Raw genomic sequence first — 16,037 nt, 5'->3', positions numbered from 1 at the left:
AGTTGTGTTTCACAACAACAATGTTTTTTGAATCCATGCTGACTATGTGTCAATAAATAGTTTTCTTAGAGGTAATTCTTAATATTCGAACATGGTATATGTTCCAAAACCCTACTGCAAATTGACGTTAGTGATATGGGCCTGTAATTCAGTGGATTGCTCCTCTTTCTCTTTTTGGTTATTGGTACAACTTGAGCAATTTTCCAGTGTTAGGTACGGATCTTTCTGTGAGCAAGTGGTTGTATATATTTGCTAAGTATGGAGCTATTGTATCAGCATACTCTTGAAGGAACCTGACTGGTATAAGATCTGGACCAGAGGCCATGTCTTTGTTAAGTGATTTAAGCTGCTGTGCTAGACCGAGGATATTTACTTTTATGTTTCTCATCTTGGCAGTTGTTCTTGATTGGAAGTCAGGAAAATTTACTTCGTCTTCTTTGGTGAAAGAGATTTGGGAAATTGTGTTTAATAACTCTGCTTTAGTGGCACTGTCGTCAGTGACTTCACCGTTGTTATCGCGCAGTGAAGGTATTGATCGCGTCTTGCCACCGGTGTGCTTTGTGTATGACCAAAATCTCTTTGGGTCTTCTGCCAGATTCTGAGACAGTGTTTCATTGTGGAAATTATTAAAAGCATCTCGCATTGAAGTACGTGCTTTATTTCGAACTTCTGCAAAACTTTGCCAATCTTGGGGATTTTGCGTTCTTTTAATCTTTTATCCATTGTGATTGTCTCGTTGGGGCGACACATGTATGTGTTGAACTCTGTCTTGTCAATATAAGAATTAATGATAAAACAGTTTGTTTTTTATGTAATTCTGTGTACTTATTCGGGCCATGTAATTGGCTCAAATTAATTTTATCATGTGAATTTCAGTAATTAAGTCTGCACTCTTTTCAGCAAAATAACTATATCAGTAAATTTAAAGAAATGCTTCTTGCAATCACCAAAGATTTTATAATGTATGTTTAATACAACCAGTATCAGTCAAGTGACATTTTTCAAGATACCTATATATATATATATAAAATATATAATAAACTTCACAAGGCAGAATAGTTATGGTGAAATATTGTATAGAACAGATTAACACTACATAAACTTTTACAAAAATCCCTTGATGTTTCTAGGGCTTGTGCCACTTGGGCCTTAAACAGACTTTTCAAATACCCCTCCAATGTGTACAGGTGCTATACATTTACGTGCTATGCAACAGCTGTATAATATGTTGTCTGTGAAACTATCTAGCTTTGGCGTATCATTTCACTTGGAAGTGCTAGTCTCGCATCACTGTGGAAGAGCATCTGTTACTTGGAGGGGACAGGCAAGAGCGCATAGCAAGTGAAGCTTTTACGCAGCCGATGGGGTGTGCTTGAAATGTATTGGTGGTAGAGCACTGGCCGTAAGGCAGTGGTCTAGGTTCACAGCATGGTCAACAGTTTTACATGTAAGATCAGTATCATTATGAATAGATGCTGTACAGTCATTCTAAAACTGCTGATCTCTGTTTATGGAGTATTTGGTAAATAATCTTTATTTGATTGTGTGGTTTTTTTTACTATTGATCTCGCATACACCACAGTGTTTATTTCTGGCCAAGTATTAATGTGCTATGCAGAAGTAATTTAGGCCTATGTGGCTATTGATGACTTCCAGTTAAGATGACTGACAATAATTTTTCAAATCTACCAAAAAGAAAACTTTTTTTTTATAAATATACAAAGAGAAACATGAACCAGCCAATGCATTAACCAAAAAATGTGAATGACTGCCCAACCAATCCCTGTTCCGTTGTGAAAGAAGCCGCCTCTGATTGCTGAAAGCTGGGAGTAGTGTTTCACAGTGTGGTATGTTTCAATCAGCAGTCACAAATCTTGAAAGTAAGTAGGCCTACTAGTTTACTAAAAGATGAACATAGTCAGTTACATTTCAGTCCTGAAATGCATCACATTGTCTTGTTGCATCATTTGAAATGGCATACAAGATAAAATTAAATAAGGCAGTAACATGAAGTTCGCAGAATATATTGTGATTTTAATTTAAACTTTTTCATTCTTGTCTGTAATATTCTGATGGTGTATGTTGTATACAGGATTTGAAAAACCATCAGCCATTCAGCAGCGTGCTATCAAGCCGATAGTGAAGGGTCGTGATGTAATCGCACAAGCACAGTCTGGTACTGGGAAAACTGCTACATTTTCCATTGCCATACTTCAGTCATTAGATACAGCTGTGCGAGAGAGCCAAGTCCTCTGCCTATCGCCTACACGAGAACTTGCAACACAGATACAAAAGGTAATCTACTGCATCTATCTTGTTGAAGTTGATGGTATGTAGGTGTATTGGTATCTTAGTATGAAGTATTTCATATTGCAAAATATTAATTTTGGTAATATGTCACCTTGGGCAAAGTAGACCAGTGTTTCCCATAGCATTCAGAGCCGTTACTGTGAGAGCATGCAGGTTTACTGTATGATTAAATGATGATGACGTCCTCTTGGGTAAAATATTCCGGAGGTAAAATAGTCCCCCATTCGGATCTCCGGGCGGGGACTACTCAAGAGGATGTCGTTATCAGGAGAAACAAAACTGGCGTTCTACGGATCGAAGTGTGGAATGTCAGATCCCTTAATCGGGCAGGTAGGTTAGAAAATTTAAAAAGGGAAATGGATAGGTTAAAGTTAGATATAGTGGGAATTAGTGAAGTTCGGTGGCAGGAGGAACAAGACTTCTGGTCAGGTGACTACAGGGTTATAAACACAAAATCAAATAGGGGTAAAGCAGGAGTAGGTTTAATAATAAATAGGAAAATAGGAATGCGGGTAAGCTACTACAAACAGCATAGTGAACACATTATTGTGGCCAAGATAGACACAAAGCCCACGCCTACTACAGTAGTACAAGTTTATATGCCAACTAGTTCTGCAGATGATGAAGAAATTGAAGACATGTATGATGAAATAAAAGAAATTATTCAGATAGTGAAGGGTGACGAAAATTTAATAGTCATGGGTGACTGGAATTCGAGTGTAGGAAAAGGGAGAGAAGGAAACGTAGTAGGTGAATATGGATTGGGGCTAAGAAATGAAAGAGGAAGCCGCCTGGTAGAATTTTGCACAGAGCACAACTTAATCATAGCCAACACTTCGTTCAAGAATCATAAAAGAAGGCTGTATACATGGAAGAAGCCTGGAGATACTGACAGGTTTCAGATAGATTATATAATGGTATAATGGTAAGACAGAGATTTAGGAACCAGGTTTTAAATCGTAAGACATTTCCAGGGGCAGATGTGGAGTCTGACCACAATCTATTGGTTATGACCTGTAGATTAAAACTGAAGAAACTGCAAAAAGATGGGAATTTAAGGAGATGGGACCTGGATAAACTGAAAGAACCAGAGGTTGTACAGAGTTTCAGGGAGAGCATATGAGAACAATTGACAGGAATGGGGGAAAGAAATACAGTAGAAGAAGAATGGGTAGCTTTGAGGGATGAAGTAGTGAAGGCAGCAGAGGATCAAGTAGGTAAAAAGACGAGGGCTAGTAGAAATCCTTGGGTAACAGAAGAAATATTGAGTTTAATTGATGAAAGGAGAAAATATAAAAATGCAGTATATGAAGCAGGCAAAAAGGAATACAAACGTCTCAAAAATGAGATCGTCAGGAAGTGCAAAATGGCTAAGCAGGGATGGCTAGAGGACAAATGTAAGGATGTAGAGGCTTATCTCACTAGGGGTAAGATAGATACTGCCTACAGGAAAATTAGAGAGACCTTTGGAGATAAGAGAACCACTTGTATGAATATGAAGAGCTCAGATGGAAACCCAGTTCTAAGCAAAGAAGGGAAAGCAGAAAGGTGGAAGGAGTATATAGAGGGTCTATACAAGGGCGATGTACTTGAGGACAATATTATGGAAATGGAAGAGGATGTAGATGAAGATGAAATGGGAGATACGATACTGCGTGAAGAGTTTGACAGAGCACTAAAAGACCCGAGTCGAAATAAGGCCCCCGGAGTAGACAACATTCCACTAGAACTACTGATAACCTTGGGAGAGCCAGTCCTGACAAAACTCTACCATCTGGTGAGCAAGATGTATGAAACAGGCAAAATACCCTCAGACTTCAAGAAGAATATAATAATTCCAATCCCAAAGAAAGCAAGTGTTGACAGATGTGAAAATTACCGAACTATCAGTTTAATAAGTCACAACTGCAAAATACTAACACGAATTCTTTACAGACGAATGGAAAAACTAGTAGAAGCCAACATCAGGGAAGATCAGTTTGGATTCCGTAGAAACACTGGAACACGTGAGGCAATACTGACCTTACGACTTATCTTAGAAGAAAGATTAAGGAAAGGCAAACGTACGTTTCTAGCATTTGTAGACTTAAAGAAAGCTTTTGACAATGTTGACTGGAATACTCTCTTTCAAATTCTAAAGGTGGCAGGGGTAAAACACAGGGAGCGAAAGGCTATTTACAATTTGTACAGAAACCAGATGGCAGTTATAAGAGTCGAGGGACATGAAAGGGAAGCAGTGGTTGGGAAGGGAGTAAGACAGGGTTGTAGCCTCTCCCCGATGTTATTCAATCTGTATATTGAGCAAGCAATAAAGGAAACAAAAGAAAAATTCAGAGTAGGTATTAAAATCCATGGAGAAGAAATAAAGACTTTGAGGTTCGCCGATGACATTGTAATTCTGTCAGAGACAGCAAAGGACTAGGAAGAGCAGTTGAATGGAATGGACAGTGTCTTGGAAGGAGGATATAAGATGAACATCAACAAAAGCAAAACGAGGATAATGGAATGTAGTCGAATTAAGTCGGATGATGCTGAGGGAATTAGATTAGGAAATGAGACACTTAAAGTAGTAAAGGAGTTTTGCTATTTGGGGAGCAAAATAACTGATGATGGTCGAAGTAGAGAGGATATAAAATGTAGACTGGCAATGGCAAGGGAAGCGTTTCTGAAGAAGAGAAATTTGTTAACATCGAGTATAGATTTAAGTGTCAGGAAGTCGTTTCTGAAAGTATTTGTATGGAGTGTAGCCATGTATGGAAGTGAAACATGGACGATAACCAGTTTGGACAAGAAGAGAATAGAAGCTTTCGAAATGTGGTGCTACAGAAGAATGCTGAAGATTAGATGGGTAGATCACATAACTAATGAGGAAGTATTGAATAGGATTGGGGAGAAGAGAAGTTTGTGGCACAACTTGACCAGAAGAAGGGATCGGTTGGTAGGACATGTTCTGAGGCATCAAGGGATCACCAATTTAGTATTGGAGGGCGGTGTGGAGGGTAAAAATCGTAGAGGGAGACCAAGAGATGAATACACTAAGGAGATTCAGAAGGATGTAGGTTGCAGTAGGTACTGGGAGATGAAGAAGCTTGCACAGGGTAGAGTAGCATGGAGAGCTGCATCAAACCAGTCTCAGGACTGAAGACCACAACTACAACAACAACACTGTGAGACAGAAATATTTGACATCTACTATAGCCCTGATGCTCCGTTCTGAAATTTTCTTGTTACTTCAGACGCAGTCTTCAGTTAAAACTGCGCTGGACAAAAAGCCAATAGAATTACCAAATTACAGAAGTGCTGATTGCTGTGTTTCACCCACTGTTTGAAATGATCCCAGACATTTTCTGTGGGATTAAGGGTTGGTTGATTTAAAATGTCAGTCCAGATGTTATAGGGTGCCTGAGAAATTGTTAATGCATCTCTGAGTATGGGGGTTATCATTTTGAAAGGTGGTACTGTCTGCAGCATGCTCCTGCTGGAATTGTAGAAGGAAGGGCAATAATAATGTTGAAATGGACAGCATGGTTAACGTTCTTGGTGACTAGAGTGAGTGGCTCAAGTCGTTTTGCTCCCTACATTGTGTTTTAAATGCTTCATTGGGCCATTGGTGCATTCATTGTGTTGTATTATTTGAAAGCAGGCAAAAGTGTGACACACTGGATCACACTGCATCTCTCCAGTTAGCAGCTGTTGATTTTCTGTGGTATTTGTTCTGTGTGCATTGTTTGTGTTGCTGTGGTAACGGCCTTTGGCAAGATACGAGACTCCAAATGTCTATTGCAAACAGTTTCCTTTGCAATGTTTTCTCAGAAACTGATTGAAATGGACCTGGATCCAGTGACAGCAATGTTTCGTGTCTGTTTTAAAACCAGTTGTCATTGGTAAGAATGACTTGTATCTGGTGCCTGGTGATGAGGATTTCTTAAGACTACTGTCCTTCCACTGTGTTTTGTGGCCACAAGTGGTAAACTGTTCCTTGTGGACAACTTGGACAGTCTGCATTAATATGTGAATGAATTGGGCAGTGTTTTCCGTGGTGTCGTCATGGGCATGTCGAAACACAACGTCTCCTTTCTGCCATTTGTGGTATCTTCATGTCCCCACTGCCACGACTGACATCACCAGTGAATGGTCACATGACGGCCTGGTACTAGTTCCACTCGCATCTGTAGCACTCTGAAGTGACCAGTATGCTCTTTTAAGTGGTTGACAAATGTTTTGCCCCGTGTGCTTATTACCTAATAACAAATCATAACAACACATCTTACAAGGGAACCTCCCCATCACACCTCCCTCATATTTAGTGATAAGATGGCCCATCAAAAATTGAACACAGATGAAGTGTGGAAAAAGGAAGAAGGCATAAGGCATACAAAGAGAGAGAGAGAGAGAGAGAGAGAGAATGGTCAAAGATCAGCAAGTGCAACATTGAGTAATTCATAAGACCAGTGGCTAATAGGTCACGGCATCAGACTGCGAAACGGACAAACTGGGGTCTAAACCTCGCACCATTTATTTTTATTTTCTTTTCTCACATCTTTATGAACTGTCCATCCTGTCATTGAAATGATTATTCTGTTTCTGTAGTCTTGGTAGTTGTCATACTATACATTAGGTGTAGAATATAGGCCATATGGTAAGAATACATTACCATCACAAGTAAATGTGATGAATAGGGAGAGCAGATGAGAAACAACATAGATGTTTCACAGAAATGAAAACAACAAATAAACGGATGTCAACTACGTTACAACAAAGAAATTTAAGAGTCAAACCTTCCAAACTTGAACACAACTTCAAAAATTATATTTTGACAGAGCACAGAGAAACTGTGTGATTGTGAAACTGTTGCATTCATTTTTTGGCAGCGTATTTGATGAACTGTTGTTTTCATCAGTTCCTGTTAGTCATCTTATTCACATTCATACGAACACCTAAATCGGGTACGGAGGCATATCTCACTCACTTACCAGTCATACAAATTAGGTGCATTGATAAAGAGATTCCTATCGTATAACACATGTACTGTCGCTAATGGCGTGTATGACACACCAGACGTGTTTTCCAGTGGAGGATTCCGTTGATTTGTCGCATTGTCATCAAACATTTGCTGTTCCCGTTTGATAGCCGCTTTCTTTTGGCTCCTAACAGAATAATTGTGCAGAATCAACTTTCATTGTAGGTCCCTTCCTTACACCCCACAGTTGCAGATTACAAACAGATGTTACATGATGACACAGACACAAATTTGAATACAGCTCACCCACTTCACAGTCAAACACGGTGACCACTTGACCACAATGCCGTTGCTTTTCTCCTTTGCTCAGTGTTGCAGCGGTTATACTTGGGTTGTTCAATGTTTCTCTCTCTCTCTCTCTCTCTCTCTCTCTCTCTCTCTCTCTCTCTCTAAGGTAAAGCTTCTAAACTGTAAACATTTAGTAATATCCAGGTGTGGTACTGTCACCTAACAGACATTCCTTGGTATGGCGCAGAAGTTCCCCATGGAAATATGTGTTCAATTTTTTTTTCCAGGTTATTATCTGCTAATACGCCCATGTCATTACAATGATGATATAAATGGGAAATTGGTGTTTCAATTTGCTCAGGCTACCACTTGCATAATAATAATTCTGTAAACAGTACCTTCTGTGGTAGAGCAAGTTGCAGATTATACACTGGTGTACAAAACTTAAGGACAGAGGTAACTTTCAGATGCTGTGTCACTGTCAAGTAATGTGGCTCGATGAAACTTTTACAAGCTTGGAAACAGCTGCTACATTATGCTACCTAAGGTAACTGAATGAAATATTCAGTGAGACAATCGGGAAGTCTGTTTCTGCACTATTCTGCATTCCTACAGAGGCAATCGTAAAATGCGTTTTAGACAGGTATGTGCCGAGTAAAACTGTGAGGGACGGGAAATACCCACCGTGGTTCAACAACAAAGTTAGGAAACTACTGCAAAAGCAAAGAGAGCTTCACTCCAAGTGTAAACACAGCCAAAACCTCTCAGACAAACAGAAGCTAAACGATGTCAAAGTTGGCGTAAGGAGGGCTATGCGTGAAGTGTTCAGTGAATTCGAAAGTAAAATTCTATGTACCGACTTGACAGAAAATCCTAGGAAGTTCTGGTCTTACATTAAATCAGTAAGTGGCTCGAAACAGCATATCCAGACACTTCGGGATGATGATGGCATTGAAACAGAGGATGACATGTGTAAAGCTGAAATACTTAACACCTTTTTCCAAAGCTGTTTCACAGAGGAAGACTGCACTGCAGTTCCTTCTATAAATCCTCGCACAAATGAAAAAATGGCTGACATCGAAATAAGTGTCCATGGAATAGAAAATCAACTGGAATCACTCAACAGAGGAAAGTCCACCGGGCCTGACGGGATACCAATTCAATTCTACATAGAGTACGCGAAAGAACTTGCCCCCCCCCCCCCCCTTCTATCAGCTGTGTACCGCAAGTCTCTAGAGGAACGGAAGGTTCCAAATGATTGGAAAAGAGCACAGGTAGTCCCAGTCTTCAAGAAGGGTCGTCGAGCAGACGCGCAAAACTATAGACCTATATCTCTGACGTTAACCTGTTGTAGAATTTTAGAACATGCTTTTTGCTCACGTATCATGTCGTTTTTGGAAACCCAGAATTTACTCTGTAGGAATCAACATGGATTCCAGAAACAGCGATCGTGTGAGACCCAACTCGCTTTATTTGCTCATGAGACCCAGAAAATATTAGATACAGGCTCCCAGGTAGATGCTATTTTCCTTGACTTCCGGAAAGCGTTAGATACAGTTCCGCACTGTCGCCTGATAAACAAAGTAAGAGCCTACGAAATATCAGACCAGTTGTGTGGCTGGATTGAAGAGTTTTTAGCAAACAGAACACAGCATGTTGTTATCAATGGAGAGACGTCTACAGACATTAAAGCAACCTCTGGCGTGCCACAGGGGAGTGTTATGGGACCATTGCTTTTCACAATATATATAAATGACCTAGTAGATAGTGTCGGAAGTTCCATGCGGCTTTTCGCAGATCATGCTATAGTATACAGAGAAGTTGCAGCATTAGAAAATTGTAGCGAAATGCAGGAAGATCTGCAGCGGATAGGCACTTGGTGCAGGGAGTGGCAACTGACCCTTAACATAGACAAATGTAATGTATTGCGAATGCATAGAAAGAAGGATCCTTTATTGTATGATTACATGATAGCGGAACAAACACTGGTAGCAGTTACTTCTGTAAAATATCTGGGAGTATGCGTGCGGAACGATTTGAAGTGGAATGATCATATAGAATTGATTGTTGGTGAGGCGGGTACCGGATTGAGATTCATTGGGAGAGTCCTTAGAAAATGTAGTCCATCAACAAAGGAGGTGGCTTACAAAACACTCGTTCGACCTATACTTGAGTATTGCTCATCAGTGTGGGATCCGTACCGGATCGGGTTGACAGAGGAGATAGAGAAGATCCAAAGAAGAGCGGCGCGTTTTGTCACAGGGTTATTTGGTAACCGTGATAGCGTTACGGAGATGTTTAGCAAACTCAAGTGGCAGACTCCGCAAGAGAGGCGCTCTGCATCGCGGTGTAGCTTGCTCGCCAGGTTTCGAGAGGGTGCATTTCTGGATGTGGTATCGAATATATTGCTTCCTCCTACTCATACCTCCCGAGGAGATCACGAATGTAAAATTAGAGAGATTCGAGCACGCATGTAGGCTTTCAGACAGTCGTTCTTCCTACGAACCATACGCAACCGGAACAGAAAAGGGAGGTAATGACAGTGGCACGTAAAGTGCCCTCTGCCACACACCATTGGGGTGGCTTGCGGAGTATAAATGTAGATGTAGATGTAGGAATCAGTTGCTTATTCTATACATTCACTGGAAAATAAGCAAATTCATCAAATCTCTAAGCAACAGTCCATATCAAGAAGGAAACAGACAGGGTCTCTTTCCAAGTTAGACAATTTATCAAAGTTCATTGAATTTATTATATTCTCAAAATGCAACAGCACACTGCAAGTCACATATATGGTCTAGAGAGGTATTGATCGATGCACAACTGATCAGTCCTCAATCATCCTAGTCCGAACTTCATCAAAGAATTTTAAAGTCCAACACTGTCTGCATAAAATAAGTCTCTACGAAATCAAATGATTATAAGCCTCGCACAATGGCGTCCAACAGCATGGCCGTTACAATGCTCATCTCTTGAACACCTCCTTGACCCATACCATGCTGTTGCTGGCTAGCAAATGTGTATCTGCGCCACTCACTAGCAGAGGATGCTCTCAACCCTCTTTCGCCAGTTATTTGGTCGCATTGACCACATTTATAAGGTGCTGAAACCATATTTTGCATTACCATTTGAAAGTTTTTCAGTTTATATATGAGTTGTACGTATCGAATGACACATCTTCCCAGCACATGTACTGCTGTGTGTTTATAAATTTTCTGCAGTTATTGCTTCTGCCGCAATCTATAAATACAATAATTATTCTTAGGAGCATAAATACACTCTGACGAAATACAGACACACCATAGAGGAATTAACTGAATGGGGTGGAAATCAGGATATGTGATGTGCATGTACAGACAAACAAATGATTACAATTTCAAAAAAAACTGAATGATTTATTGAAGAGCAAGAGCTTCACAAACTGAGCAAGTCAGTAACACATTGGTCCGCCTCTGGTGCTTATGCAAGCAATTGTTTGGCTTGGCATTAATTGATAAAGAGTTGTTGGGTGTCCTCCAGAAGAATATTGTGCCAAACTTGATTGAATCGGCACATTGGATCATCAAAATCCTGAGCTGGTTGGGGGGGGGGGGGGGGGGGGGGGGAGGGGGGAGGAGAACATTATCTTGTCGAAATGTAAGGCCAGGATGCCTTGTCACGAAGAACAATGAGACAGGACATGGAATATCATTGATGTACCTCTGTGCTGCAAGGGTGCCACAGATAACAACCAAAGGGGTCCTGCTATGAAAAGAAATAACACCTGCAGACGATCACTCCAAATTGCCTGGCCATGTGGCAGAAGAGTCATTTTGGTAAGCCACTGCTGTTCGAGACGTCTCAGACCCGTCTCTGCTGGTCTTTGGAGCTCAATTTGAAGTGGGACTGGTCACTGAAGACAATTCTACTCCAGTCAATGACATTCCAGATTTAAATATCATCAGTTTTTCATATTATATTAACATTCTACACTGTATTAGCAATCTTTTGAGCTGTCACTCAAATTTGTGGAGTTATACAATAAAAAGTTATTATTTTTCTAAATTTGCCATAAGATGTACATTTTCGCTCTGTGGCTAAAACTTTTATGCCACAAAGTGTGTGCTCATTGTTGTGTTGTTGAAAAGAGCTTTAATTTTTGTGAAGCATATTGAGGATAACAATGTTAAAATGTTTTTTAGTGTAATGCAAATTAGGGAATGAATGAGCATAACTAATTATCTAGGTAGACATTTAAAAAGGTAAATTGTGAAAAATATTGAAGGCAACAAAGAAGGAAAAGAAAGTATTTGTGTAGTCTGCCACTTGTGTTTATGTATTTTTATTTTATGTGGATACAACTTTATAACATTATTAATGCTTAGTTATGTTCCAAACTATTGTGTTGAGTGACTTGCATTGAAAAAATAGTCTTATGTTGTTTAATATTTGCAGGTTATTTTGGCGTTGGGTGACTTCATGAATGTCCAGTGTCATGCATGCATTGGTGGTACTAATTTAGGTGAGGACATAAGAAAGTTGGATTATGGTCAACATGTTGTTTCCGGCACACCAGGACGAGTATTTGGTAAGTTGATAACCGCTTGTTTCAGCTGTTGAGAAGTGTTTCTTGAGTGTACAAATGATGCATAGCAAAATAGTGAACAATTATTTAATTGTGTTGTCATGCCCCCCCCCCACCCCCGCCCATCCTATTTAGGTGGGTTGAGACAGACAGATGGGCCGGCTGGTGTGGACGAGCGGTTCTAAGCGCTACAGTCTGGAACCACGCTACCGCTACGGTCGCAGGTTCGAATCCTGCCTCGGGCATGGATGTGTGTGATGTCATTAGGTTAGTTAGGTTTAAGTAGTTCTAAGTTCTAGGGCAGGGGCGGGCAAACGTTGCACGCGGCTCGTGAGCGCGCAGCGCTGCACGTGTGCTGCTCGCGTGCAATCGTCGAATGGGGCAGTGGCGACAGCCGGCAGGTTGCGGCAGTGTAGTACAAGGCTAAGCCGCGGACGTTGATGCGAAGCGACCTCTACGTAGTGAACGTTGTATTTCAAGGACCGGAAAATGCAGAGTGAATCGAGGAAACGGAGACGTGGATATTTGCTGTCTTTTAAAAAGTAATGAGAGAATCATTTTTTCTTTGTGCAAAAACGTGAAAATTCTAAATGTTTAATATGTGGCAGTATTCTCGCTGGTCAGTGGAAGTTTAGTATTGAAGGCCATTATAATAAATTTCACAAGGACGAGTACAATTTATTGTTGGATTCTGAGCGACCTGACGATATTAGATGCATCTGTCTTAGTTGCCGCTGTCACGAGAGATATGCGACTTTCTCTCGTCATGTCTCTCATCTAACTGATTTAACATTTTACGGAGCACTGTTTTCAATTTTTCAGGATGACAACAATAATAGCCCAGCGGTACGTGCAGGCTATAAAACTGCGCTTAATATAGTGAGAGTTGGAAAACCATTTGCTGAATTAATAAGCCTCGGTTAAGAGCAAACATAAGTGATGATGAAAATTTGCATAACTGTTTGCGTTTGTCTGTATGCAGAAATTTTGTTCCAGATATTAAACGTATTGTAAACTCCACCTGTGATAATTAAATAAAACGTATTGTAGTTAATAGGTACTCTTTCAAACCATGATTTATTTCAAGCACTCCTGCTAACCTTACTTCATCATTCAATAAAGCAAGCTAGAAAAACAAAACTCATTACAGAGGAAGGAGTGGACAGAAGGTATGGTGGGGAGGGGAGGTAAGCGGGTGGCCAGCTTGCCCCTGTGTGCACGCAGAACACCTGTTAACTGCATGCGTGCAAGTGCACTGCACACATGCAGGATTCCTGCCCGCCCCTGTTCTAGGGGACTGATGACCTCAGAAGTGAAGTCCCATAGTGCTCAGCCATTTGAACCATTTGAACAGACAGATGGCTCCTCAGCAGCAGAGGTGTATCTGTGCAGCTCCAGTTTTATGCTATCAATAGACAGTGAGCAATGCTGAAGTCCTGCGTAGTGCTGGAGTGGGTAGAGAACTAATGGGGACAATTAAAAAAAAAAAGAAAAACATTGTACCTGGGGCACATGAGAGGAAAGAAATATGAACTTTTGCAATTATTTCTAGAAGGCAGAATAGAAGGAAAGCCCCCACCAGGTAGAAGGAAGCAATCATGGTCACAGAATATCAAGACATGGACTGCCATCAACAACTTCGAAGAGCTGTGTCAAGAAGCTAGGGAATGCCACCTGTGACTAGCCGACACACTACAAGTGTATGGCACCAAGAAGAAGGAGGAGGCTGGAATTTGATAGTAGGAAATGGAAGAGAAGGAAAAAATAGTAGGTGTACATGGAATGAGGGAAAAGAATCGAAGAGAGAGCCACCTGGTAGAATTTTGCACCAAGCATAATTTGATCTTCACTAACTCTCAGTTTAAGAATCATGTAGAAGAGACCTGGGAACAATCGAAAGTTTCAGATCAATTTTATAATGGTGAGAGATTTAAGACTGTAAGACATTTCCAGGGGCTGATGTGGACTTTGATCATAAAATATTGTTTATAAACAACATAAAATCATTGTATGAGTCGGCAGTCATTATCAGTAGTCAGTGTAATTGATTTTCCATCTTGATCACTATTATAACTTTATTTTTTGTTTTTTTTGTTCTTTCATAATATCTTAACATGTTTCAGCCACAGCCATTATCAGAATCTTCCAGATTACTAGAACAAATGAGAAGTAATATTTCTGCAACATGACACTGATGAGATACAGTGTATCAAGTTTTTTAAAAATGTTGTGTATCTTAATTTCATTTGCATGCAATGTGTTTGTAATTATTTTAGAAATATTATTTCTCACTCTTTCTGTTTCTGACATTCTAATGATGGCTGCGGCCAAAACATGTTAAGGTGTATTTTTAAAAAAAAAAAAAATTTATAGTGATTTAAACTAACAATTTCATTGACCATAATTTATTGGTTATGAGCTGCAGATTAAAACTGAGGAAATTAAGGGGATCGGATCTGGGTAAATTAAAGAAACCAGAGGATGATGAGAGTTAAGAGAGATCATTGGACAAAGTAGGACTGAAACAGTGGAAAGCAATACAGCAGATGAGGAATGGATAGCTTTAAGAGATGAAATAGTGAAGGCAACAGAGCATCACATAGTTTGAAGGATAAGGCCTGCTAGAAATCCCTGAATAGCTCAGAAGATATTGAACCTATTTGACAAAAGGAGGAAGTATAAAAATGTAGCAAATGAATCAAAAGAAAGGAAATAGAGCCTCTGAAAGGTGGAAGGAATATATAGAAGATCTAAGGGAAGCAAACAGTATTATACAAGAAGAAGAGGCAGATATGAGGGGGAAGTTATATAAGAAAAAAATTGACAGAACCAAGTAAGACCAATTTGAAAAGAAAGTCCCTGAGGTTTGAGGTGCAGAGGATGTAAAATGCAGACTGACAACAGTAACAGTGTTTCTGATAAAGATGAATTTGTTAACATTTAATATCCATTTAAGTGTTACGAAGTCTTTTCTGAGGGTATTTGTGTGGAGTATAGCATAGTATGGAAGTAAAATGACAAGCAGTTAAGACAAGAAGAGAATAGGTTTTGAAATGTGGTGTTGTAGAAGAGAGCTGAACGTTGGGTTGGTAGATAAAATAACAAATGAGATGGTACTAAATCAAATAGGAAAAAAGAGAGATTTATGCCACAAGTTGACCAAAAGAAAGGCTTTGCTCCTGAGAAGTCAAGGCATTGCCAGTTTTTGTTGGAAGGAAGTGAGAAGGTAAAAACTGTAGAGGGAGACAAAGACTTGAATATGGTCAGCATGTCCAAATGAATTAGGTTGTGGTAGTTTTGCAAAGATGAAGAGGCTTGCAAAGGATAATCTACCATGGAGAGCTGCATCAAACCAGTCATTGGACTGAAGACCACAACAGCAGTGTTTCTCCCAGGGGACTCCCAACTCTATTGTGAGTGTGTGACCCCAAGTTTCCGCAGTACTTCTTCCTTCGGTGGGCTGCAGTTAATACTCTGATTTTATTTTTTCTCAGACTTATTGTCTAGGACAGATGCACTGCTGACAATCTCGCTTGTTCATAGGGCATTGATTATGGCTTTCTCCATTTTGTTTGTGTTATTTTAACCACATATTGTGATTAATTTATATTTTGTCACCAAATATGCATATGATCTCCTCCTCCTCAGTATTATTTTGCAGAATGTGCAGGTCATGAGGGGAAGGTCACCCAATACACAGCATGGTAACCAGTCCATATGGTGGGTTGTCAGGTACTGTCGTGATGGTGGTAGTGCCCTGGCCACGCAGGGATTGCACTATTGTTGCCTGAGCTGGCACCTCCCTGCATATGCCAGGAACTAGGTGCCTGTCCATTTGGGGAGCACCAGAGGTCAGGACACTGGCCATCACAGCAATTACCCTTTGTTCTGGCTGCATGGCGCATGTGAGGAGGG

The 16,037-nt window shown here is 40.2% G+C and overlaps 1 protein-coding gene across 1 annotated transcript in view; it reads left to right on the top strand.

Moving 5' to 3' along the window:
* LOC124601644 (eukaryotic initiation factor 4A-III) overlaps positions 1 to 16,037 on the top strand; it is a 51,550-nt gene that overhangs the window by 3,902 nt on the left and 31,611 nt on the right. The window contains exons 2-3 of the mRNA XM_047136259.1: positions 2,093 to 2,295; positions 11,993 to 12,125. Coding sequence (XP_046992215.1) covers positions 2,093 to 2,295; positions 11,993 to 12,125 — 336 coding nt within the window. The remainder of the gene's footprint in view (positions 1 to 2,092; positions 2,296 to 11,992; positions 12,126 to 16,037) is intronic.

This window comes from Schistocerca americana, chromosome 1 (assembly GCF_021461395.2).
Source record: "Schistocerca americana isolate TAMUIC-IGC-003095 chromosome 1, iqSchAmer2.1, whole genome shotgun sequence".
Classification (NCBI taxonomy): domain Eukaryota; kingdom Metazoa; phylum Arthropoda; class Insecta; order Orthoptera; family Acrididae; genus Schistocerca; species Schistocerca americana.
The sequence above is the reverse complement of the archived record's forward strand: the minus strand, read 5'-3'. Positions and strand labels throughout refer to the sequence as shown.